At 42.3% G+C, this 27,202-nt stretch overlaps 1 protein-coding gene across 4 annotated transcripts in view; it reads left to right on the forward strand.

The window, feature by feature from the left end:
- Prdm10 (PR/SET domain 10) overlaps nt 1–27,202 on the forward strand; it is a 110,012-nt gene that overhangs the window by 40,394 nt on the left and 42,416 nt on the right. For 3 of the 4 annotated variants that reach the window (XM_060371332.1, XM_060371345.1, XM_060371335.1), the window contains 8 exons: nt 680–739; nt 8,642–8,849; nt 10,334–10,575; nt 12,882–13,085; nt 18,931–19,003; nt 19,904–20,021; nt 23,430–23,559; nt 24,193–24,435. In XM_060371332.1, coding sequence (XP_060227315.1) covers nt 680–739; nt 8,642–8,849; nt 10,334–10,575; nt 12,882–13,085; nt 18,931–19,003; nt 19,904–20,021; nt 23,430–23,559; nt 24,193–24,435 — 1,278 coding nt within the window. The remainder of the gene's footprint in view (nt 1–679; nt 740–8,641; nt 8,850–10,333; nt 10,576–12,881; nt 13,086–18,930; nt 19,004–19,903; nt 20,022–23,429; nt 23,560–24,192; nt 24,436–27,202) is intronic. The other variant, XM_060371340.1, reaches the window with a different exon arrangement.

Raw genomic sequence — 27,202 nt, forward strand, 5'->3', positions numbered from 1 at the left:
AAGTCTTGGGAAATCAAAGTCTTTCAAAAGATTTAGCAGAGTGCCTTTTCCTGGATTGGAGCTACTGACCTTGTTTTAGCTATAACATGTGGAAATTCTTCTTCTCTAGTTGTTATGTGTTTATGATGTTTTTTTCCCCCATATTATCATTATTATACCTATTGGCTTTACCGAAAAGAACCTACAGGCCATAAATTCAATTTATGTTCTTCCTACTTTTCTGATGATAAAGACGTTGATATTGTAAAGGCTTAGACACTAGCCTGTTCCCGAAACCCCTCTGTGTGCCTCTAACTCTCAATTTATTTTCACTGACTGACAAGTCTCCTCTGTGAGTAGGGTTCAGTGTGAATGGTGCAGTGTGTTCGTGGCGTGTCTTTTATGTTTTCATGACATGCCTTTTTAATTAGCTGTGACATTCAACCTCAAGAGAGGCTCTGCTTGAGAGGAGAATATTGACATGTGTTAGCCTTTTGGGATGGTTGCTTACTCAGCCTCTGGAGCCTTGTGAATGAAAAGCAAATTTGAGAACGCTGTCTTTATCTCCTGCATCAATGAGGGAATCCTAGGCATGATTCAAGATACCTCTCCTAAGAGTTGGTGCTTAGCAGAATAATTTTTCCTGTGTAGGTGAGCAGTGCAAAGATCTATTGATGTTTTTTTGTTTGCTTTTCTCTAGACTCTGTTTACAGACCCAGCCCAGGTAGCTTATGTCCAACAGGATGCCACAGCTCAACAGGTAATGAAAAGTCCTTTGTGCCATTTGGGAGGAATATAGTGGGTGTCCTGTTCCTGCAGTGTGCTACCCCATGCTATCTCTGAGTGTTTGTTTGTTTGTTTTTTATGTACATTCTCTAATTTCTTTAATGGAAACAAAACAAAACAGAACATAATGCTAACATACTTTGGTCAGTATATCAGAACAGCCTGCTAATAAAAAGTGATTGTTTAGGGAAGTTTACAAAAGTAAGCATATAGTACTGAGGGAGATGAGACAGGAGGATTGGTTGAAGCTGCTCTAGACCAGCCTGGCCAAAATAGTCATTGTATCAGACAAACAAACACAGCATAAACAGGATCAAGTTTCCAATAAAAGAATGATCATCAGGCTTTTTTTTTTTTTTTTTTTTTTTTTTTTTTTTTTGTACCTGGTACTCCTATAACATTAGCACTTGGGAGGCAGAGGCTGGAGAGATATAGGTTCTAAGCCAGATTGAGCTACATAGCTAGGAGGTCTCTAGAGAGTCAGGGAGAGACACACATACATAGCATTACACCTTCTAAAAGTTGGCAAGCCTTTTGTCCTGGCCATTGTCAGAGTTTCTTGTCAGTTACTTGAGAGAGGAATTTCTTTTCCTGACAATAAACACAGTACCATTTTCATCCCCTAATGAAGTATAGTTCTGAGAGGTTGCTGTCAATAACAGCCTGAAAAAGACTGGTAAGTGGTGTTTTGGTGGGCAGACCAGCTGGTAGCAAGTACCTCAGCTTTGCCACATCTGAAGAGGGATGGCTGTTCATTATGTGCCTCCTAGTGCTGTGTACTTTCTGTTGTGTCATGCTCTGTGAAGTGTTCATCCCAGAAAATCAAACCTGAATCTGACCAAGTCTATAGAGTATACAGCTGGCAAGATGCATGGCAGACAAGCTGAATGAGTCACAAGACATACCAGACTTATTAGTGAAATCGAGCCTGTGGACTCCAGGAGAAAAGGCCTGTGGTTTGGAGTTTTGCTTATTTATTGACACAGAGTCTTAATGTATTCTAAGCTGTTGAACTCACTGTGTAGTAAAGAGGAGCTTATGATCTTCACCTGTCTTCACCTCCTGTACACTGGGGTTACAGGCATTACTATCACACTCAGTGTATGTATGCCAGGGGTCTAACCCAGGTCTTCTGTGCATGCCAGGCAAATATTGTATTACTGGAGCTACATCCCATCTAGATAACCTGTTTGGATTTTGTTGCTGTTTTGTTTTGTACAAATATTCTACCACTGAACTATATCCCATGACTTTTCCCACAAATAATTACAAAGTAAAAGAGGAGGGGGAACTAACAGACTTGGATGTATCAGTGCAGTAAATGCTGTATATGGTTTTCATTTGGATCCTGATTAGATAAAACCAAGTGTAAAAAAGAGGGGACAGCTGGGAAAAACAGTAACACTAATGGATTTTTAATTACACTTAAAGAATAGTAAGTTCTTAGGAATAGTAATATGCAAACTATAAAGGTCACTGAATATAAATGTCTTATACATATTTATGCCTAAAATACAGACACACTGAACTATTTAAAGATGATAGCCTATAAAACGTGTAAGTTTTGCTTCATAGTAATCTAGTGAGAGGTAAAGAGGGTGGGAGGTCAGTTAGTGCTTTGAATCTAAATGGCAAGTGGATGAAGTTTGTTGCACTGGTCCACTTGATGTGATTGAGATTTATTCTTATGAGTAAGAAAAGTATTTATTTGAGATAGTGTCTCAGTTGTGTAGCCTAAGCTGGTCTCAAGTATGATATTCTTCTACCTCAGCCTCTCATGGCCTGGGATTACAGGTGTGAATCACCCTGCATTGTTTAAGAAAACTCTTTTGACAAATCTGTATAAATTGCTTCTGGGATATTGAAGAAATTGTATTCCTGTGAACCATATAGAAATGCCCATTTTCAATACTCTAGCACTGGTATGTTTGCATTCTTTTCAAATTTTGCCAATCTGATGGACTAAATGATATTTTGTTATTTTACTATTGAGGGATGCTTTAATTGATGGTTTTGTTTCTATTTGCACCTTAAAGGGACCTTCATCTTCTCCAATCTCCAGAAACAATCTGTCCTTTTATGTTTTGTATGAAAGGAAAATTGTACTTAGCTCTGTGAACCTTGGTATTAAAAAATAGTGTATGCAGCTGTTGGCTTAGAGGCTTGTTTGAGTTTGTTCTCTTTTTCATGCTGGGATCACATTCACGGCCTTGTGCATGTGGAGGGCAAACTACCATCGAGCTACATTCCCAGCTTCATCTACCTGCTGTCTCTGCCTCTCTCTTTTTCTCCTTCCTTCCTTCCTTCCTTCCTTCCTTCCTTCCTTCCTTCTTCTCTCTTTCTTTTTTCCTTCCTTCCTTCCTTAGCTGAAAGATTTCTTTTTTGTCTTTAGTGGTGGAAACTTCCATTTGAAGCCCTTTTTATGTGTTCATTCTTTTGTCTTTAAGTGAGGGACCAGTGGTGTGTAGACATGGACCCACTTCTCTTTATTTCTGAAAATGAGCATGTGTGATTCCCCACACACAGAGAAGAAAATATGCTTCCATGATAATTGGGCTCAGTAGGAGCCACAAAGCATTCTGTCATACTCACTGCCATCCAGTGTTATTTCCTGTTTCACTTCTCAGATGAATCCTGTCCTGAAATGCATTGTATAGATTTGGAATTATTCACAGGGTAGCATTAACTGGGAAGAAGAAAGTATACAGTAAGCTTAGTGAATTATTTTTCCTTTCATTGTGTTTGACTGCATAGTGGTGAAATGTACAGGACTAACAGTTTCCTTTTAAAGTCTTTTCTTCTGTGTAAATCAGGCACATACTGGTCACCTGCCTGCTGCCTGTCCATTGCCAAGAGCATGTGTGTTTAGCTTGTTGCCTAGTATTCAAGGAGGGGTGAAGTAGAGGGTGTTTACCTCATCTGCTGCCTTCCTTGAATAGACTAAATTCCACAGGGGCTGTTGTGACTAGTGGAAAAGCCAAGTGGTGGCAGAACTTGAATTTCATGTGTGCAGTGTAGGGGCTGAGACATACCTCATTTCAAAGGGACTTAGATGCATACCTATTGCTCAGTAAAGGCCAGATGAATATGAATTAAGCTGATTTACAGAGCATCCCACCGTGTGTTGAGTCTGTGCTGTCTATGAGTAGACAGTTCTGACCTAGAAATGTTCTTCAATACTTTCACAGTGATTGTTGTGCTTCAGGTATCGTGTGTTCTGTCTGCTTCAGTGTCAGTTCTCAAAGCTCATGGAGAAGCATGGGAGAGGGGAAGGTTGTCATTACTGTTGCCATGCCATCTTTCTTGGCAGTGTCAGAAGCTAAGAAAAACTTCGCTGAGCCAGAGTTCTTGTAGCTGCATCTATTGAGAAAGAAAAAAAATGTATCACTGTAGCTTTAGAATAACTCTGAGTTATCAAGTGCATCTTTTTGATGGGCTCTGAAGAGAGACAAAGACTTTACAAGGAGCAAAGGTGTATGTGCGCCGTGGTTCGGGCCTGATGACATTGGTCACTAGCTCTGGCATTGAGCTGAAGTGGCGTGGGGAGGTGGTGTAGTAAACTGCTCAAGGTGATGAGTGCGAATGAAGTTGCTTCCTTGAAGAATGTGCTGAGGAGGCTGAGGAAGTTGGACTACCAGAAACCCTCTTTCCCTCTCCTTATCTTCAGGAGGCATCTATTCTGTGTTGAGGCCCAGGCAGAGTATCTTCCTGCTTCCCTCTCCTCCCTCCATTAAAAAAAAAAAGTTCTGGAAGGCCATGAGGTGCAAAAATAGAATGTTGTGTAAACACAGGGTCTTTTCTGAGACTGACACTCAACCAAGGACCATCTATGGATATAACCTAGAACTTCTGCTCGGATGTGGCCCGTGGTAGCTCAGGAACCAAATAGTTTTCCAAAGTAAGTGGAACAAGGACTATTTCTAACAGGATCTCAAGGTCAGGCTCCTTGACTCCCCCCCGCCCCTCCAGGGGAGGAGCAGTCCTGTTAGGTCACAGAGGAGGACTCTACAGTCAGCCCTGAAGATATCTGATAAAACAGGGTCAAATGAAAGGGGAGGAGGTCCTTCCCTATTGTTGGACTTGGAAAGGGACAGGGAGGAGACCAGGGAGGGAGTATGGGGTTGAGGAGGGAATGAGGGAGCGGGATACAGCGGGGACACGGAGTTAACAAAATGTAACTAAAAAGAAAAATAAAATAAAAAAAAATGTTGTGTAAAAGTCCAGACCTTTGGTCTCAATGAATGCATGTTAAAACACATGCGGGCCAAGCATGCAGGTGCATGCTTGTTATCAAAGCTACATGGGAGGTGGTGACAAGTCATGAGGCCATTCTGAGCTGTTTAGGACTCTCTTTGATTTTGAGACAAGGTTTTTCTATGTATCTCTGGCTGTCTTGGAACTCATATTATATAGACCAGACTGTTCTTGAACTCACAGAGATCTGCTTGTCTCTGCCTCCTGAGTACTGGAATTAAAGGCATGTATCACCATGTCTGGCTACATGGAACACTTAAAAAAAGATGGGGCTAGAGAGATGGCTCAGGCGTTAAGAGCACTGGCTGCTCTTCCAGAGGACCTGGGTTCAATTCCCAGCAGCCACATGGCAGCTCATAACTGTTTGTAACTTCAGGTCCAGGGGATCCGACACCCTCACATAGACATGCAAGCAGTCAAAGCACCAATGCACGTAAAAGAAAAAAATAAATCATTAAAAAAAAAAAGAGTTGCCAGGTTTGGTGGTATATGCCTATAATTCTAGGTTTTAGGAGGCAGTGGCAAGAAGTTCACAAGTTGAAGGTGAGTCTGAACTTCAAAGCAAGATTGACTTAAAAAATCAGGAAGGAAGAGGAGTAGGAAAAAGACTCAGTATCTGTAAGTTTAAGTTTACTAAGTAACTTAGTCTACTAAGTTTGCATTAGAAAGGTGGCTGTTGTGCGAGTGCCGTCTGATGCCACATTCATAGACATATGTAACTTACTAGGGAATAAACAGATGCCAAATGATCAGGGATCTTGAAGTTTGGCTGTATGAAAAATGAATAAATTAGGAATTTTGAGTCCTTGAATATTTGTGTTATATGACATGAAGGTTAGACTCTTCTACGGAATCCTACGGGGAAGGGCAAACAGAAGATGTGTATGGGGAGATGTCATTAAACGCTTCACAAATGTTCTGAATATCTGGGGAGAAATGAGGCCAGAGATGCTGGACAACCAGATTCTCTGTCAGAACACAGGAGGGTCAGGCATCAGATGTGGCTTGTTCTCCAGATGTGGAGAACTAGAATATTTTTAAATTTTTATTTTTTATTAGTTTATTCACTTTGTATCCCAGCTGTAGTCTCCTCCCTTATCCCCTCCCAATTCCACCCTCCCTCCCTCTTCTCCTCCTATGCGCCTCCCCAAGTTCACTGATAGGGGAGGTCCTCCTCCCCTTCCATCTGACCCGAGTCTATTAGGCCATATCAGGAGTGGCTGCCTTGTCTTCCTCTGTGGCCTGGTAAAGCTACTCCCTCTTCAAGGGGAGGCGATCAAAGAGCCAGCCAGTGAGTTCGTGTCAGAGACAGCCCCTGTTCCCCTTACTAGAAAACCCACTTAAGAGACTGAGCTGCCATGGGCTACATCTGTGCAGGGGTTCTAGGTTATCTCCATGTATGGCCCTTGGAGTATCAGAAAGGCAAATGGAATGGACATTGGAAGAGAGAGAAAACAGGGAACAGGACAGGAGCCTACCACAGAGGGCCTCTGAAAGACTCTACCCAGTAGTGTATCAAAACAGATGCTGAGACTCTTAGTCACACTTTGGGCAGAGTGCAGGGAAACTTATGAAAGAAGGGGTTGATGAAAGACCTGGAGGGGACATGAGCTCCACAAAGAGAACAACAGAACCGAAAAACCTGGGCCCAGGGGTCTTTTCTGAACTAGAACATTTTGAAGGCAGGTGAGGGAATAGCATTGTAGCAAAGGAAACTAGCATATGGGAAGATAAAAAAGGAGCTGGCACATTTAAATGATTAAATGACTGAGAAGGACATGATTGAATATGGTCAGGAGAGAGAATACTGGCTAAAAGGAATTTAGGGTAGTTTATAACGCTTTAACACTCATTTTGTAGAGTGTGTGTTGTGCAGCATTAATCCTGTATGTCACCTAAATGTTTGCTTGTTTGCAACACTGACTTAAGCACAAGGAAACAAACATTCATCTCTTTCATTCTTTCCAAAACACTTAAGCCTCTCAGAGTGTTTCAAAGGAGAGCTGTCAGACACGTAGTTGAGCCAACCACATGTTACATCCTGTATTTAGTTTTGAAAGTGGGCATGTGTCTTAGTGGTCAAACATTTGCCTCGTATGTAGAAAGCGCTGGGTGCCCTTCCCAGCAATGAAGACAGAACAGAACAGAACAAAACACTCGGATGAGATGAGTCGTCCCAAATGCTCAGCAGACAGGAGGGTCACCTGAGTCTGGGCATTTAGAGAGCTTGCCTGGGCAACATAGTAATTCTGTCTTTGAAAAATAACAAGCTGGGCTGGGGAGTTGGCTCAGAGGGAAAATGCTGTTGTTCAAACATGAGAACCTGAGTTTGGGTTCTGAGAACCCACATAAAAATTGGACAGGGTTGCTAGGTGGTGGTGATGCACACTTTTAATTCTAGCACTCAGGAGGCAGAGGCTGCCTGATCTATATAGTGAGTTCCATGACAGGACTATATAGAGAAATTCTGTTTTGAAAAACAAAGAAACAAACAAAAACTCCAAACAAACAAAAGGGGGGGGGAGGCATAGTGGTGTGTACCTGTCAACCCAGCACTGCACCGTCAAAGACAAGTAGATCCCAGGGGCTTGTTAGACAGCCAGTGTGGCTGAATTAATGAATGCAAGGGCATTTAGAGAGCTTGCCTGGGCAACATAGTAATTCTGTCTTTGAAAAATAACAAGATGGGCTGGGGAGTTGGCTCAGAGGGAAAATGCTGTTGTTCAAACATGAGAACCTGAGTTTGGGAGAGACCCTGCCTCAAAAAATAAAATGAGAATAAAGAGAGCTCAGTGCTTAAGAGCATACACTACTCTGTTATAGGATCTTAAGTTCAAATCCTGGCACTCATATCAGGTGACCCACAACTACCTATAACTCCAGCTCTAAGGGGATCCAGATCTCTGGCCTCTGTGGGCACCTGCATTCACACACACACACACACACACACACACACACACACTGATAAAAAGATGGAGAGTTATCAATTCAGTGTTGATATTGGACCTCCATATACTCGCATAGGCAAGTGTACCTGCTCATGTGCTTACATGTGTATACATCACACAAACATTCAAGTTCTTAGAAAAAGCCATCGGTTCCCTTCCCTGCATGATAGTCACTTTTAAAAGGAAGGAGAGACCCTTGCCCCAGACTTAATTCAGATATAAAGACTGAAGATTTCCTGCAGGAAGTAGTGGAGAGATGCTACGTGTGCACTTGAAGTCTCTTAGGATGCCTCCATTAAGGTCCATTAAGCCAATGTGAAATGTCTTGTGCAAGCAAGGAAAGGAACTAGATTTGAACCTGTTACTGGTGTGTTTGTCAGTGGCTTTCAGTCTGCCCAGATATGGGGCAGAAAAGAGGATGAGGAGGAATGATGGAGTTTAAAAGCTAAGGGCATTAGACATCTAAAAGGGAGTTAGACTGCTGGATAAAGTTGCCTATGGATAAAAGCCATTTATTTTCCCCAGGGCCTTGCAAGAAACTAGTATGAAAAATATATTCCTGCCAAGAATGTATTTGTTATGCATACATGTAGCTCTTAGTTCGCTTAAAAGAGGTGCCTGTTTGCTTTGCCCCTTGAGCTTCTGTCCAAGCCTCATTGCCTGTACATAACCAGGTGCTGCCTTCCATTGAGAGTGTGGACGGTTCCGACCCTCTAGCAACTCTGCAGAACCCGATTGCCAGGCTAGACGCGAAAGAAGAAGAGGAAGAAGAAGAGGATGAAGATGAGGAAACAGAGGAAGAAGAGGAAGAGGATGCTGAAGACACAGATGTGGATGACTGGCAGCCTGACCCACCCAGACCTTTCGACCCCCATGATTTGTGTAAGTACAGGCACCGAACTCTTCTAGGGAAATGTGTGGGAGTACAGTCCTGCGCACAGCATTTGTTCATCCCATACACTGGCACATCATCTCTTTTATCATGACTCTTGTTTTTTTTTTTTTTACTGATAAAGAATCTGAAACCCAGAAGAGGTTAGGTACCTGCCCAGGGTCAGCTGAGTGGGAAGCCAGGCATCGGGGCTCCTGAATCGATATAATGAGTTGGCCTAGGTGGGGTCTGTGCACTGTGTTACTTTGTCTTTCTCATGGAATCGTTTAAGAATACTTACACGTTTTCAGGTTCTGCCGCACAGAGGCACTCCACACCCTTCATAGGCCTGGCCTTGGATATCTGGACTCCAGCTCTGGGTGGCAGGCCCCACCCTGAATCCTCCTTCTGTCCTGCCTGCTCAGCTTCTGTGTTTACCCACCTAATCTTTGTTTCTTTCTGTGGATTTTCATGCCCACGTGGCAGACTGACCTCATTCACTTGATGACCAAAAATGTTCAGTTTGTGGCTTTGCAGTGTCCTCACAGGCCTTCTGTGGTGTTGGTAAAACTTACCTGTGTGGGGCCAGTACTCATTCTCATATCTAAGCCCTGTGTAACAAAGGACTTTGTTTTGTTTTTCTTTGAATTTTTAAGTTTTCAAGGCAACTCCTTAATCAAAATGCACTAAAATCTACTTTATCTTATAAATATTAATACACAGTCACTCTGCATTACTTGAGAATTGTAGAGATTGTGACTACCCAAACCAGGTTGCCACAGCCAGAGGGGGTGGGGCTTGATGAGTATGAGTTCTGTTGGCCTGCTAGTCTCTGATCTGTGACCCTGAGTATCTCTTGGGATCACCACCCAAAGGGAGGGAGCATGCCTGGCTAGAGACAATTCCAGTGTGAGTTAAATATATGTCCTGCCAGGGCTAGACTAATATGGCTATCTGAGTGATAAAGGAGGGGCGCTGATGATGCTCACTTCAGCATCCTCAGGCCTTGCAACCTGAAGTGAATAGCATTCTCTGTTTGCCTTAGACTACTCCTGTGTTACAGCTTCTCAAGTGCTCTGGTGGATTAAACAGTATTGTCAGGATTGATCCCCATAATGGCTTTATTAAAATAATTCTGTCTCATCAGATTTTGCAACATTTAACTAACAAGCTTTTAATTTTTTTAAATAATTGATTTGTGAATTGTGTCTACTATTTGAACCACTGTCCAGTAAGGAGTTAAGTCATAGCTCACATATTACCTTTAGCAGTCACAAGGGGATTAGCATGGTTTTTAGGGGAAATTACAGCATTCTCATTGGGCTATGAAAGTGAATATTCCACTTTATAGTGGAATGCCAGCACCATAGTAGCAGTTAACTGAATTTTGGCCTGAAAACTTAAATTTGGGGGTGTTTTTAGGTCAGCCTCCTTTTCACTGGATCAAGAAGCTTGGTGGCATTTGGCTTTTCTTCAAGCGCTCTTTCTCTTGCAGGGTGTGAGGAGTGTAACAATGCGCATTCCTCTGTGTGCCCAAAGCACGGCCCCTTGCATCCGATCCCTAACCGGCCTGTGCTCACGCGGGCAAGAGCGAGTCTGCCTCTAGTCCTCTACATAGATAGGTTCCTTGGTGGCGTGTTCTCCAAAAGACGGATTCCCAAGCGCACCCAGTTTGGCCCAGTGGAGGGGCCACTGGTGAGGGGATCAGAGCTGAAAGACTGCTACATCCATCTCAAGGTAATTTGGGCCTTTTCCCACTTCACTTGTTCTGTTAAGACTTTCCGAGAGGCACTAAGTTTTGCAGCAAGTCTTTTTTCACTTCACACCAGCTTTTTGCTGGTTTTCTTTTCATGCTTAAGTTGCTTATATGGAAGCTTGCTCTCTGTCCTCAATAAACTAGAGATGGTAATGACAGCTGCTTAAGGCATTGTATTATTATATGGAGATAGGTAGTTCTTGGGACTTATAAGCAGTGTGCTGGGCTTTCATCCTAAAACACTGCAGGGTGCTTAGGGAGAGACAAAGCACTTGCCTTGTAAGCGCAAGGACCAGAATTCAGATCCTCAGCACCCATATGGCAGCTCCTGATATCTAGAACTCTAGTCCTAAGTGATCTAATACCTCCTGGCTTCCACAGGCACCAGGCATGCACATGGTACACATACATGCAGGCAAAACACTCATACATGCAAAATTAATCATCATCATCATCATCATCATCATCATCATCCTATTAAGTATGGTGACCGACCTGTCATTCCAGTAATCTGAAAGTGGAGACAGGATCCTTGGAGTTGGCTAGCTAGACTGAATCAAAAACATCTGGGTTCCTGCCTGAGTGAATAAAATGAAGAGCTATTGAAGAAGCCGGGCAGTGATGGCACATATCTTTAATCCCAGCACTCAGAAGGCAGAAGTCAGCGGAACTCTGAGACCCTGGCCAGCCTGGTCTACAGAGTGAGTTCCAGGACAGTCAGAGGTATACAGAAAAACTGTGTCAAAAAAAAAGGGGGGGGGGGAGATAAATTTCCTCTTCTGAGCTCCACATGCATGCACATATGAGTGCACACTGCATACTCCTGCTGGGCAGCGTTTAAGCTGGAAGTGTAGTTCTCGAAGCTCTGAAGGTTGCCAGGCCGAGGTCAAGGTGTTGGCAGGACTTTTTTTTCTGCAGTGTTTCTTCTTGACTTGCAGATGGCTGTCACCTTGCCATATCCTCACAGGTTCTACCTGCTATATTTGTGTTCATAGAGTCTGTTTGTGTTCATACAGTATGAACACAAACATAGCAGCCTGCCCTGATGATGCCGTTAAGTTAACTTAATTACCTCTTTAAAGATCTCGACTCAAATGTAGTCACATTCTGAGGAATCGGGGTTATAGTATTCCCACATGAATTTGGGGGATGAAGGAAGACATAAAATTAAACTTTTAACAGGGAGGGGCCTTGGTGTACTTTCTCTTTTGTTTATTTTAATATTTTTGTTTTTTTGAGATAGGGTTTTTCTATGTACCTCTGGCTGTAGTAGAGCTCTCTGTGTAGACCAGGTTAGCCTCAAACTCACAGAGATCCATTTGTTTCTGCCTCCTGAGTGCTGGGATTGAAGGCACATGCTACTGTGCCAACTGCATTTTCTCTCCTAAACAAAATGATGGTAGAGGGTTGCGAATATAGCTTCGTTGGTTGAATGCTCATCTGCTCTGTAATCCCAGCATTAAAGAGGAAGAAACAGGAAAATCAGAATTTCAAGATCATTCTTGGTTATATAGTGAGTTTGAGGCCAACCTGAGCTACATGAGAACCTCTCTGAAAAAGGTTTTTACTTTAGAGCTGGTATGGTGGCACACACCTATAATCCCAGCAGTTGTGAGGCTGAAGCAGGAGGATTGTAAATTCTAGGGTAGCCTGGGCTACACATCCAGACCCTGTATCCGAAAGAAAAACTTTAGCTAGAATACGGAGAAATCTGTGGCTGTGTGTGCTCTGTGTTGCTGGAACAGTCGCACTGAGACACCTTTCAGTCTTGGAATGGGTCTGACCTGTGGTATTTTATGTGTGTGGTGTGTTAAAGAATAGTACACAGGGAAGGGTGGAGAGTGCTTGCCGCTCTTGTAGAACACCAGGGTTTTGTTCACAGCACCAACGTGGTAGCTCACAACCATCCGTAACTACAGTTCCAGGGGTTCTGATGCTTCTTCTCACCTCTGTGGATTCCTGCATGCATGTGGTGCATAATAAACTCAGGCACATATATAAAACAAAATAAAAATATGTTTAAAAGAAAAGCATAGTTCAGTCGGGTGTGGTGGCTCATACCTGTAATCCCAGCACTCAGGGAGGCAGAGGTGATCTCTGTGAGTTTGAGGCCAGCCTGGTCTACAAAGTGAGTCCAGGACAACCAAGGCTACACAGAGAAACCCAAACCAAAACAAAAGGAAAAGAAGAGACAGTTCATTGGGGCTGGAGGGATGGCTCAGCAGTTAAGAATCTGTATTGCTTTTCTTGAGGACCCCAGTTTAGTTTACCTTCTCTTTGGTTACAGGTGTCTCTTGACAAAGGAGACAGAAAAGACCGGGATTTACATGAAGACCTGTGGTTTGAGTTGTCCGATGAGACCCTTTGTAACTGGATGATGTTTGTGCGCCCAGCCCAGAACCACCTAGAGCAGAACCTGGTAGCTTACCAATATGGCCACCATGTGTATTATACAACAATAAAGAACGTGGAGCCCAAGCAAGAACTGAAGGTACAGAACTGGATCCACAGCTGCCTGCTAGCCAGAGTGGTGATTGGGGCTCTTTCCTATTATAAAGATCTTTTCCTGATAATTCTTTTATTACTGAGGGACTTCAGCCTTCCTGATGCTCCCAGGACCCCTCTCCTCCAAAGTTACAAAAATCTGTGGATGCTCAAATCTCTGATATAAGTGTATGCATAGAGATCATGCATGTTCTCACACACATTTCAGATGATTTCTAGACTATTTATAATATCTACTGCAACATAAGTGCTCTGTAAATAGTCATTATGCTTAATGTATAGGAATAATGGCAAGCGAAATCTTTGCTTCAGTATAGATGGTGCTTTTATTTTATATTTTCATTCTACTGTTGGTGGAGCCTTGAACAAGCAGGGCTGAATGTACTGGACTTTTAATAATCCTGTCAATGAAAAAGAATGGAAACAAGTCACTTTTATGTTTGTTAAGGACCTCCACCAAAGCAGTAAGTGTGGGCTGAGGTCCAAACTGTGCTGGGGAGACTGGTAATGGTGATGGGGGTGACTGAAATTGCCAGTGCCATTGTACATACTAAGGAAGAATTACTTGTGAAATGGGAGATTTTGTAAACTGATATTCAGATGTATGTCTAAGATTTCTTTATCTAAAAAGTTAATTTTTTCAAAGAATTCTATGTGCTGGCTTCTGATTTTAGAAATAATTTTGGGGGAATAATTGTTAAAATTTATTTATGAACTAAATGACATAATAAAAATTGCGCTATGATTCTGTATATAAATGAACATTCTTTTTCTTTTCCACTGCTGGGGTTTGAATTTGGGTACTTGTACACAACAGGCAAGCAGTCACCCTCTCAGCCACACCTCCAGCCTGTGGGGTCTCCCTTTTCAGGCTGGCCTTAAATTAAAACGCCCCCATCCTCAGTCTCCCTAGGCATGTTCCACTTCTGCTCGGTTGACACAAAAGTTTTGTTTGTTTTTCACTAAGGTCTTTAAAAATATTTTTGGTAATTCTTTGATAATTATGTGCAATGTATCTTGTTTAGTCACTCCCACCTCCTTCCATTAACTCCTTCTACATCTGCTTGCATCTCCCTATGCCTTAACTTTGTATCCTTTAAAAAATAATTACACATTGATTCTGATTTTTGCTATGGGCATGGGCATCCATTGGATTGTGGTCAGTCTGTCAGGAACCATAAGAGACAGAGCCTTATATATATAGCTCTGGCTGGCTTCTCACTCACTGTGTACCTAAGGAGTAACCTTGAATTCTTGGTCTCCTGTTTTCCTCTCTCGACTGCTGGGATTCCAGGTGCAAACTACCAGGTATAGCTTCCTGTACATTTGGAAAAAGAAAAGGGCCTGAAAGGAATGCTTCTTAGTTGTAGAAACATCATTTCACTCACTTTCCCTCCATCCTCTGTTACCTGGGTACTGGGTATAGAACCACTGAGATGCCTTCCCAGTTCTGTTTTCTCTTTGAAAACAGCAGATAGAAAGAACTATAGGGGTAATTATGGACAGAACCAAATAACAATAGTTAGCTATAATAAATAACCAAGGCTGGGGAGTGTGGTAGAGTACTGGCCTAGCATAAGCAGTACTCTGGGTTTGATACCTAGCACTACGAGAAGACAAAACAAAGCTGGGTGTGGTGGTGCATGCCTAATCTCAGTACTGGGAGGTAGAGTTCAGTGCCAGGCTGGTCTGCATAACTAGCAGCTAGGACGACATGCTGGACCCTGCTTCAAAAAGAAAGAACGAATCAAAGAAAGAAGGAAAGAAAGAAAGACATACTCCAATCAATCAACCAACCAACAAAAACAGAGAAAAGGAAGCAGTTGAATGGAGGAGGCCTTTGTAATACAGTTACATGTTTAGCTATGAAAGCAAGAAGAATGCTTTGCACATCCAGCCTCACTAGATGCAGATGGAGAAATGCAGGAGTAGACCTCAATTTGGAAGAAACAAATAGCAAAGACACGTTTAAATAATTTCTCAATAATTTGAAAATGCTTAAAGGGCTCAAGATACAGCTTGGTGTATAATACTTGCTTACTATGTATGACATTCTGGGTTGAATCTTCAACACTGCAGAAGACAAAGATATAAACCATGAAAATATAAGTTATTATCTTTGCTAGTTTAAATTAGCAGAAATAAGTGGATAAGGTATAAAGAAAGCAAAGGTTTTAAAAAATAGACACCAAGAGCTGGTGAGCTGGCTCAGGGGTTAAAGAGGCACTTACCCCTAGACCTGATGACGTGAGTTCAGTCCGTGGATCCACACGGTGGCAACATAGAACCAGCTCCTGGGAGATTTTCTTTTGACCTCTGTTGTGCACATATCCCTGCATTTGTACACACACTATACACACACGTGCATGCATGCATGCACATACTTAGGTATACACAAAGCAACAACAACAACAACTAAAACGGAGGCTTTGATTACAGAATTACATTACTTTATGGGATACGTGTATTTCTGAATCTATAAAAAATGTTCTTGTTCAAGTAAGAGAGATACCACAAAGTTAATCTGAGGAAACAGCTGTAAAAAAAAAAAAAAAAAAAAAAAAAGGTAGAGCTAGTTATATTGGAACATGGTAATACTGTGTTTCCTGACTCTAAGACATAGTAGTATATGCTCCATTAAGAAACTTGCTGCCAGTTTTTCCATTCATAAAATCAAGAAAATGATTGTCTCATCATCATCAAAGGAGCTACTTTATATTTGATTAAAATAAAACGTAGATTATGACCCACTGGTGTATGAGTGATACGGCACAGTTAGCCCTAAATGCTTTTGTTTTTTAAGAGGGGGTCTTACTCTATAGGTCTGGCTGGCCTGGAACTCAATATGTAGCCCACACTATCTTTAATCTAACTAGGTATCTCTCCCCCCCCCCCCCTGCTTTTTTGAGACAGGGTTTCTCTGTGCAGCCATGGCTGTCCTAGACTTGCTTTGTAGACCAGGCTGGCCTTGAACTCACAGAGATCTGCCTGTCTCTGCCTCCCTGAGTGCTGGGATTACAGGCATGCGTCACCTCAACGTGCCCGGCTCTGACGAGCCGTCTTGTCGTAGCCTTCCAATGCTGGGATTTCAGGCTATCCCACCATACTGGACACCTTGAATATTTTCAAAGTAAGTGTTATATTTTTGCTTCAGGGATATTTTCCCACATCGCTGCTATCCTATTTGCAAGTCTAGACAGTGTAGTTTTCTGTTCGTTTGAATTTATTCTGAATTGGATGGTGATGGAAATTAATGAGCTTTCTGACCAAACCAACAGGAACATTGACAGCTCTCCCTGGTGCCTTAGCAAGACCCTGCAGACGCTCACCAACCTTGTGTCCCTTTGAAATCTCTCTTCTGGAGGGGAATGACGGGTTTTTAGTCTTCCTTGCATCGCTTAGCATATGTTTACAAGTCCCAGCCAGGAGGAGCTGAGGATGGCCTAGGGCTAGGCTAGGCCTATGTAGAAGGAAGAAGCAGGCTACTAGTACTAGCTGCATCAAGGTTGGTGGGTGCTGGGCTGTGAGAGATCTGCTGATTCCTCTCAGCAACAGCAAAGTGTCCAGTGTGGGAGGGTTGTTTGTTTTGGGGTGGTGGTTTTGTTTTTTTTCTGTGCAGCCCAGGCTAACCTAAAACTCAGCCTGCCTCACCCTCCCAAGTGCTGAAATTTTAGACGTGTGCACTGTGCCCAGCTATATACTGATTTCTGAAATGGAAAAACACACATCTTGGAACTGATGGATGAGGACAGAATTCCTAAGAAGAAAATGACAAATTTCATAAAATAGTAAAACCAGAGGGGCATAGTGAAAAAATTGTGGAACACAGAGTGTACAAAATGTTGTTCTATAGACATTTCCTTATATAAACACACTTGAATATTTAATGCACATAAAGATTATGTGTGATTAACTCATTTATCAGTTAGTACATATGGAACTTCAGGAGTGTTTTCTACATTAAGAAAAAGCAGGCTCTCTCTGTGTTTAGCAGACTTGTATCTAGAGGGAGAGGTGAAAGAAAGATGCAAAATAAACAATATCAAATAGAGTGAGTGTCATGGTGCAAAGGCAAGTAACAGGACAGGGACCGATTGGATGTGCTGCACAGGAAGGCTTGTTAAGAGGTGAAGACTGAGGGTGGCAGACTGGGAGGGGCTGACCCTGCATTCCTTGACTCTAGCTCCAGGCTGGAAAGTTCCGGTACTGGGCATGACTGGCTAGCAGAGAGCAAACCCTCCTGGCCTGTTAGTAGACAGTGACAGGGCTGAGGTATGTGGCGATGCATTGCAGAGCTCACAGAGTTCTTTGGGGGATCATTATTAAGCCTTTCAGGTTTATCATAAAATGAGAAGTCAAAATCCAGTTTCATTTTAAGAAGAACACCACGGGGCTGGAGAGATGGCTCAGTGGTTAAGAGCACTTGTTCTTACAGAAGACCCAGATTTAGTTTCCAGCAACCACCAGATAGCTCACAATCATCTCTAACTCCAGTTCTAGGGTTGTTGATAGGCTTTTCAGGCAAGGCACACATGATACGAAGACAAAATACTTACATATATTATATAAGCAGAAGAAGAAGAGGAAGAAAAGGAAGAGGAGGATGCAATAAGGATTGCGAGGAAGAAGAGAGACTAGTTAAAAGGTCAGGTGATACTCTCGGTGAGAGAAGATGTTGGCATGAGTCTGGCAGCTGAAACATTGAACAGGTAGTGTGTCACATCTAAGAACAGTCCTTGCTAAAGATTACTGAAGCAAATGGAGAAACAGAAGACACATTTTGGGTTTTAAATCTGAAAACCTGTTGGGAGGTAAAACATTTAAAATTTGAGATGGGAAGGCCTGGCAGCAGTAGAGCATTCTGCTAGTACACACAAAGGGTTGCATTCCCAGCATTACAAGAACAAAATGACAGTAAAACCAACCGTTGTTGTCTAAATATTAGGATTGAAAGCTGAGCATGGTAGTGCACACTTGTAATCACAGTACTCAGCAGGGAGGCAGGAGGGTTAAAGTTGGAGGCCAGTCTGAGCAACTTCGTGAGATGTTGTGCAGAAATAAAAATATAAAAAGCTTGAGCTCCAGCTCAGTGGTGCAGTGGTAGCAGAGCACGCTCAAATTCCTGGCCTCAGTCTTCAGTCCTGCATAAACCACCGAAGAGATTAGGAAACAGAGGGGTCGGAGATTCTGGGCTGTTCTCAACTACCTACTGAGTTTGAGGCCAGCCTGGGATTTAGGAGTTCTCAACACAGATTTGGTGGAAAATGGGTGTTTCACCAGAGAGAAGATAAAACTCGGGGTTTAGACTATGATTTGAGTAATAGTGCTATGTAGAAGTTATGTAGACAGAGCTAGAGGAGAGGAGACAGCCAGGGAGAGTGAACAGATACAGAAGCTAAGGGGGTAGGGAGGAAAACCAGCCCCAGGAGAACACAGGAGCATTCTATCTAGTTCCGTCTGTGGTCCCATCGTTAAGCTGAGTGACAGCGTCTATGGTTACAGCTATATAAAAACCCATATTTAAATGTGTGGTTTTAAAAGGCTGTTTTATTTAGGTAAAGATACTCTAAATGTAAGCCTTGTGAGTGTTTTTCAACACCAAGAACAATTTTTAAGAAGGGAGAAGAAAACAGGCAATGCATTTGGATCCTAGATGCCCGTGGGTCATCTGCCAGATGGGTGCCGTGGGGGCTCACAGGGTGGCTGCTGTTGTTAATGGATGTGTTAATGAAACACCCGGATTGTTTTATGCAAGCAGGAGAAGCTCAGCATGCAAAGCACAGCTGGTGACGTTGTCTGTTGGTTCTTAATGATGTCCTTGCTTCTTACAGGTGTGGTATGCTGCATCCTACGCTGAGTTTGTGAATCAGAAAATCCATGACATATCCGAAGAGGAAAGGAAAGGTGCTTGGACTTTTACATGTACCTTTTTCACATGTCACATCTGCATTTCCCATGTCAGTTGTAGCTCACAAGATAGAGCAGGTTTCTCAGAGCTACACAATCTCCATTTAATCCTAGGATCAAATTACAATGATAGCTTTACGTTTCTTCCCTGGGTGCTAGAAAATAGTATTTAATATAATGAAAACCTCCTGTTATCAAATTAGAACCTTAGAGTCAGAGGGAGATTCCTATCTGGAATTAATCATATCTAAATATATAGCAAGGTAAGCACTGGCCTTGTTTTTAATGTAAATATGATTGAAGTATAATCTACCTGCAGAGAGATACACAAATAATTAAGTGTCTACACAAATAATGAAGTGGTTACTTTTCACAGTGAATACACCTGTGCAAATCCCCAAGTGTACACATCCCCAAGTGTGTTTTAGGAGGCATCTCTGCACACTCTGGTTGGTTTTACAACTGGGAAAAGAATTGCTGCTAGGTCATGGGTTATGTATATATTCAGCCTTCGGAGAGACAGCTGGACATTTTGCTAGATTGTATTGGACATTGGCTTTTGTTGTGATAAGATATATCCTTCATTATGAAACTTCGAAGTTTTATAACTTCTGAAACTGGAAGTTATCTAAGGTTGTGTCTTTCTTACAGATTTTTCTGTTTATCGAGGGGATATGGGTCTTTTGATGTCTTTCTTACATGAATGCTTTAGAAAAAAAATGACTTCAAAATGACTTCTCTGCCAAACTTTAGCCTTTGATTTTATAACAAGAAATTAATGCAAATAGCAGCTACTGTGTACAGTGAGATAAGAATGGTGGAGATAGCAGAAGCTGTATCTCCTTGGTGTCTGTCGATCATCAGCCATAAGTTATGATTTCTCTTCCATGGTCACAGTTCTTCGAGAGCAAGAGAAGAATTGGCCCTGCTATGAGTGCAATCGCCGCTTTATCAGCTCAGAGCAGCTGCAGCAGCACCTCAATTCTCATGACGAGAAACTAGATGTGTTTACCAGGTGGGCATATGAGTCAGTGGCACACAGATTTGGTTTTAATGGTTCAAAAATCATTTGTGGATGTGTGACACCCACACACAGAAAATGTATACATACGTACACAGATGCATGTATGTACAGGTAATCAGGTGGGATGTTGAATACCTTGGGAAATGTTTTCTTTTTTACTGTTTACTTCTTTTTCCAGAATAACCCGTACCTGTATTGAGAGATGTTTTTACTCTGGTTAGCTCTCCTTTCACTAGATTCTGAATTAGGATATTTTAAACTATATACTATTTTTATTTTACATCAATGGGTGCTTTACCTGAGTGCATGTCTGTGCACCATATGTGTGCACTGGTCAAGTCCAGAAGAGGGTGTCAGATCCCCTGGAACTGGAGTTACAGACCATTATTAGCAGTCATATGGATGCTGCGGATTGAACCTGGGTCTCTGGAAGAGCAGTCAATATTCTTAAGCACTGCGCCATCACTCCAGGCTCCTGAATTGAGAACTCTTAAGATAGCATATACATTTGAAGTAATATGCATTGCTGATTTTCATACTTTTCTGAGCATTATGGTTTTTTCATGAGAGTAAACTATATGCTTAATTCCACTATGTAAAGAAGAGACAGAGGAGAGCCATGTAGGATGGAGTAGGCAGGAGCTAGGTCAGATTTGGTTTATGGGAGATGGTACAAAATTTAAACTTTAAGTGTGACAGATAGTCTTTAAGAAGTCCTGATCAGAGAAAGTTGTGATGGTGGGTTTTCAGAAGACCATTCTGGATAAAAATGAGAACGTCAGTCCAGCCAATACTGGGGTAAGAATGAAGGTGGAGTCTTGGTTGAAGTTATTCAGCAGGTCAAGTGGAGAATTAGACTAGAGAAGGGTGGCAGTAATGGAACAGGCCCACTTCTATAAGATTCGGAAGATAGGCACTGCCGTAAGACCACATTTAGGAAAATGGGAAAGAAGACGTTCTAGGGAGGAACCATGCCTTTGCTTGCAACATTGAATGCGCACCTTGGGTTCCTGGTCACTAAATAGGAAAGAGACCACCACAGCAAGTATGCGTGTTGTTTTCCAGCCAGGGGAGTACTAGTAGAGAGAGGACAGGAAGCTGAATAACACGGGCTTGTGGTTTAATTACACACATCAACACAGGGAAAATAAGGAAACAGCAATAGGTGTGGGGATCAAAAGCAAATAGTGTGATTATAATGATAGTCCTGGGGGCCTTGCTGTGGAAGAAGAAAGGACAGGGCTGGAAGTGGGCACTGGATGCTGAATCCAGGTACTAGGGGAGTGATCTGGAGAGTGAAAAGATAATTACTGGTGGACAGTGCATGGATTAGGGGTAATGGAGTTTTATTCTGAAGATGACAAAGGCTAGGCTAAGGCCACAGGAGTAAGTATCTTAGATAGGAACAGCACAATGAGATTCAAGTAACTCATGTCTGACTGTCTCTAAAAAGTGTATACATGGCTTCATTTTGGCCATTTTGTACTACATCATGACTTCTGGTTTGCAAGCCTCTGTCCGCTAGATCTCTGAGGGAAAGAACTGTCACATATCATGATGTCTTCAATGCTTAGCATAATGTCTGACACACAGGTAAAATGCTCACTAGCTACCTAATAGCAAGCAACTATTGAGTTTTAGGTGTAATAATGGCCTTGTGTCGTTATATTCATGCATGCATAAGTGGAGTTGTTAAGATTCAGGGGTGTTTACTGAGGTTTTTACAGGTAAAGGACGCCTACAATTTAATGGGTAATTTGTGGAGAGATTGTAGGGATATAGCATAAGATTGGTCATAAGTAAGTCTTAAAATTGAGTATGATTATATTGGCTCATTATTCTTTTCTCTCCATTTGCCTATATTCAGAATTTTCCATAATAAAGAATCTTTTAAAAGTTCCTGGAGTCCAGGTGAGGTGTTGGGTGCCTGTAGTCACAGGTCAGTTGGAGACAGAGGCAGGACAATCCCTTCAGCTCAGGAGTTTGGGGCCAGCCTGGGCAATGTAGTAAGACCCCATCTTAGACAAAAGCAAATAGAAAAAAAAAATTTCTGGAATATACATATTTGTTAAGTTACTGTGTGGAAGAGTGAAACATGATTTGATTGATATTACATGCACCTCACAGACATGTTAGCTCTTCATTGCTATGACAAAATAAATAAGAAAGTAATTCAAGGGAGGGGGGAGGATTACTTTGTTCATAGTTTTTGTGGTGAAAAGGGCATGGCAGAGCAGAGCTGTTTATCACGTTGTGCCAGACAGCAGCAAAGGACACCTGTGCTAGTGGCTTTCCCCAGAACTTTGATAGTGGCTTTTTAGAACATTGATCCCCAGTATGTGGGATGGTGCCATCTGGGCAGCTCTCTTCCACTTAGTAAACCGTCTCTGGAAACAGTCATACACACAAAGCAAAGGTGTGCTTTGCTAATGTCCTGGGTGCTTCTCAGTTTAGTCAGGTTGACAGTCAAGGCAAGCCGTCGCACAAGTCTTCCAAAATAAATGTATGATGTTCTTTCTGAATCTGCTTGCCCCACTTCCTGCTTTAGCCAGAGCCTCACACATGCTGGCCAAGTGCTCTACTGCTGACTATAATGCAATCTCAATCTCCCTGCCCATCTCCTCCTCCCTCCTCCTCTCCTCCTCCTCTCTCTCCTAGTTCTCCCTTTCCCCCTTCTCCTCCCTGCCTTTCCTCATTGTTTTGAGATAAGGTGTGATGTGTTCCAGGCTGGCCTTGCTATGTGGCTGAGGGTAATCTTGAACTTCTGATCTTTCTGCTTTTACTTCCTGAGTGTTGGAATTACAAGTGTGTGCTACCACACCTGGCATATGCAACCCTGGGAGTGCTAGGCAAGCACTCTACCAACTGAGCTACATTCCTAGCCCAAGAGTCTCATCTGATAGAGATGTTTTGTGTATTTGTAACAGTTAAAGGGGACTATTTTAATTTGTAGGTACTTGGCCTGTTGTGAAACAGTTAAATTAGAATTTGAGTGTCTAGAAAGTTGTGGAAAACAAGACTGCTATTTGAATTTAGCCACATTTCTGGGAACCAAAGCAAAGGAAAAAGAAGAATGGGCTGAATCCTGGGAGGAGCCATGGGCCAAGCATGTCCTGTCCTATTTGCATTTCTTACCTTTTTTCAAAAGCGAAGTGTTGTGTTTTGTATTTTTATATCTCTTATTTTCCCCCAATAATTTTATGACATCTCTGGGCTGTAGAGAAAAGACCAAATGTAGAAAGCACACATTAGGAAAACAGTGGTTTCCATCTAAGAAAAGAACCAGGGGAAGTGATGAAGTGAGAGGAACTCAAAATCTGGTACTTGTAAGAGCTACTTAGGGAATAATGCTACGGATGCCATGTGATGACTATTTATAATCCAGTCTCTTGTCCCCAGAACAAGAGGCAGAGGAAGGGGTCGAGGCAAGAGGAGATTTGGCCCTGGCAGGCGGCCTGGGCGTCCTCCAAAATTTATCCGCTTGGAAATCACCAGTGAAAATGGAGAAAAGAGTGACGATGGGACACAGGTACTGGGGGGGGTCAAAGGAGCTCCTTTTTAAATGCTTGTTTTGGGGAGTATTCAATTCAGCTGTGCCTAGATTAAGATACATTTCTGACGTTTAGAATCCTTATTAGAGTGTTGTCCTGTTAACTAAAGCGGTATTGCAACAGGACAAAAAACATATTTCAAGTGCTATTTACAATACAAATTTAACTTTGCTGTGCTAGAGATTTGAAACTGACTGAGGTAGTCTAGGGAGAGCTTTACTTAATTAACTTAAAACATTAGAATGATTGCTATTCCAGAAACATTGTACCAATTTTCTTGTTCTGTGACCAGGGATGTCTTACAGTTTCTGCTTCTGCAGGCATTTACCTGAAAACTTCCTTAGAGGGAGAGTATTATTTTCAGCTCCTTAATGCTAATTTTTTTTTCTTTTTAAAGTCATATATCTGTGGTAGGTGGTATGTTCCATAACTACTTAGGAAGCTGAGGTGGAAGGATTGCTTGAGCCTAGGAGTTTGTGTCCAGCCTAAAAAATGTAACAAGACCCTATCGCTGAAATAAATGAATAGCACTGATTTTAAATTTGAGCCAATAACCCCTGTATGCCCTTTATATAGAAAGGGAGGTAATTTCTGGTGTTTGCAAAATTCAGGACATGCTGCATTTCCCCACAAAGGAGCAGTTTGATGAGGGTGAACCAGCTGCTCTGAATGGACTGGATCAGCCAGAACAAGCATCCATTCCAATCCCTCAGCTGCCACAGGAGACTCCGTCTTCTCTGGAGCAGGAACCGGAAACTCATACTTTGCACCTGCAGCCACAGCAAGAAGAGAGCCTAGTGCCTACCCAGACCACTTTGACAGCGGATGACATGCGCAGGGCCAAACGCATTCGAGTAAGTGGGAAAGCGCACACTCCCTGGCTGGCCAGTTACCTTCCTCTTCTTGGACAGCTCTGAGGGCGTTGTGACCCATCCTGTTGACCACTTTCCTAGAAATCTTGCATCTAGGCTTTATATCATCTTACCTTCAAAGAGTGCTTTTCTCAGTGACTCTGTTCATGGCAAACTGATGGCTGTTCTAGAGTCAGTCAACATAGTTATGACACACATAGGCCTGGATTTGGGCAGATCATGGGCTAGTATACTTAAAATACAACAGCTCCCTATATTTTTGAATTCAAAGTTTTAAAATAGTTTTTAGTATTTTTTTCTTTTTGGTGCTGTAGATTGAACCAAAGGCCTCACACAGGCTAAGCAGGGGCTCCTCCCCCAAGCTACACTTCCCAACCCAAAATATTTATTTTTCTAGCTATTCTAATCTCTGCCTAATCATAGCTCTCAAGGATATTATGGGTAACTACCTGTGGTTATTTGTGGTTTCCAAGGGAGACCAGCAAGTGTCCCTGAGAAGGGCCCTGTCTCACTTAATGTGGCAGGTTCAGGTACACGCCTGGCACAGCTTAGCGCAGAACTGTACATCAGGAGCTGTTCAGCATGGCAGTTGTGTGCTCTGGCTTTAGACTGTGCATCTGCAGAGGTCCTCTGGCTTCCATTTCCAACATGGTTCTTGTATTATTTTGTAGGCTGCATTTGAGCCTGAGTTAGGAACTGCAGTGGGTGTAAATGGGAAGCAACATGGTTTTGTGTGTTCTCTGTGTCCACAGAAAATAATGATTTATGATATAAACCCATGTTTATATCATAAACATGCAGCTAGTGTGCAAGAAGGTTTGTTGATACTTGACTTGTACATAAAATACACACAGACACACAAGCAACTTTCTAGCCTTTAAAATTTCTAGATAGATGGTCATGCTAGCTTAGGTTTGTTTTTGGTCTTTTCTTCTTTCTTTCTAACGGTTATTAGTCAAGGCATTCAAGGTGTGCCTCGGAGATAGGTATAGTGACTCCTGGCTTGGGGTCTTTCGGCAGAGATTGGGTGTGTCACCTCTTTCGTCTGCTTGTAGGCTAGAAGGGATCTTAGTAATACAGTTCATTTAACAGTACATTTCTATGTTCTTAGTCACATGACAGCCTCAAAGGGCTCTGAAAACTGTTTGCTATCCTTTATGAGGGTCCTGTGATCAAAATACATATAGCCTTCAGCTCTCTCTGTATAACTTCAAGAATTTCATAAATATAGGCCCAGAGGAGAAACTGTGTGAACAAATGTCTTCTTATTCATCACTATCTGTTTCTTCCAAGTCTGCACTTGTCCTCTTGCCCAGCTACTATCTGTTACCTGTGCCTTACCAAGTTCAGGGAAATGCTCCCTCCATTTAACTGTTCTACAGAGAAAACAGAAATAAAAACAAACCAAAGCTTATACTTGTAGTCAGGCTGGAATGCACAGGCTTAGTTTAGCTATTTGTGCACTTCGGTTTTTAAAAGAGGTGGGGTACAGGTTCCAGCACAAGATTCCTTGCATCAGAGTGAAAGCCACGTGTAGCTCTTGGAGATCAATCTTAGTTGACCTGTCTTGTTTTTTTTTTTTTTTCTCTCACACATTTTCAAAAGTAGGGCTATATATTTTTTTCATCTTTTTTATTCAGATTGGTAATGACCAACTGAAGGGAAGTCTTCCAATCCAATTGGTAATGTAACTATTTTTCTCTCCTCTAATGCTGCCTGCTCAGTTGGAGCTGCAGGTAGGTTTGTTTCCTGTGTTTCACATACCAGAATGTCATTTAAGTGTTTGCTGACCTGCTGTTCTTTGCATCCTGTGCGTAGCAAACCCAGATGGAAAACACAATTTGGATGCCCCTGTATTTACAGTGCAAATTAATGAATGATGAGAATAAAATAAATTGTGGGCTGGAGATTCTCTCTGTTCAAACAAAGGCTAGGAGCAAGTGATCTCCATGGCGACTTCCAGCTCTGAAACAGTTTCAGTGATGTGTGCTGTGGTACCGGACTCGGACTGCATGTTCAGCAGTGTCTGGGCAACCAACAGAGCCTGGGGCTCTAGGGGCTTATAGTCTAATAAGGAGCCAGTGCCAACAGAAAGCTGTTTGCAGTTCTCTGTCAAATATACAAGTACAGTCCATGGCTGCTCTGAGAACTGAGAAGAACAGAAGGCTGAATGTAGGGAAGTCAGGAAATAACAGTGGCTAGAGGAGTCAGGCCCTTTGGAAACTGTATCTTGTGGGAGGTAGATAACACCATAGGAAGACAGTCGTAGGATGAGAGTCCCAGGCACAAGATGTGCGTGGTGTCGTTATGGGGCAGCACAGCTAGTATCTTGACCCTGGGTTGGGGTCAGGTGAAGGAGAGTGAGGTATGTTGGGCAAGGTTAGTCCACCAAAGGCTTTGAAAGCTGGGTGCATGACACGCTGAAGAATTCCTAGTTCTTTTTATTGTTGTTGTTGTTTTTGAATACAACCAAAACCCACCAGACAAGCTGAGTTATTTCTCATTTCTCTTTAGTCTCAGGATAAGAATAGTATGAAAATGAGTCAATAATGTGGGTTCCCTTAGCTATTAATTTCAAACTTTAGAAACAGTTTACAAACAAAGACTCTTCTCAGAATTCACTGTCATGCAATAGCATTTAGAAGGAGCCTACTACTTTGGCATCTCTAGAGTAGCTAATGCACCATGAAGTGTGGTGGCACTGAGTAAGGGAGTTAAGGGGTTAGAGGACCCATACTGAATCTGTATG

This window comes from Meriones unguiculatus, chromosome 1 (assembly GCF_030254825.1).
Source record: "Meriones unguiculatus strain TT.TT164.6M chromosome 1, Bangor_MerUng_6.1, whole genome shotgun sequence".
NCBI classification, from domain to species: domain Eukaryota; kingdom Metazoa; phylum Chordata; class Mammalia; order Rodentia; family Muridae; genus Meriones; species Meriones unguiculatus.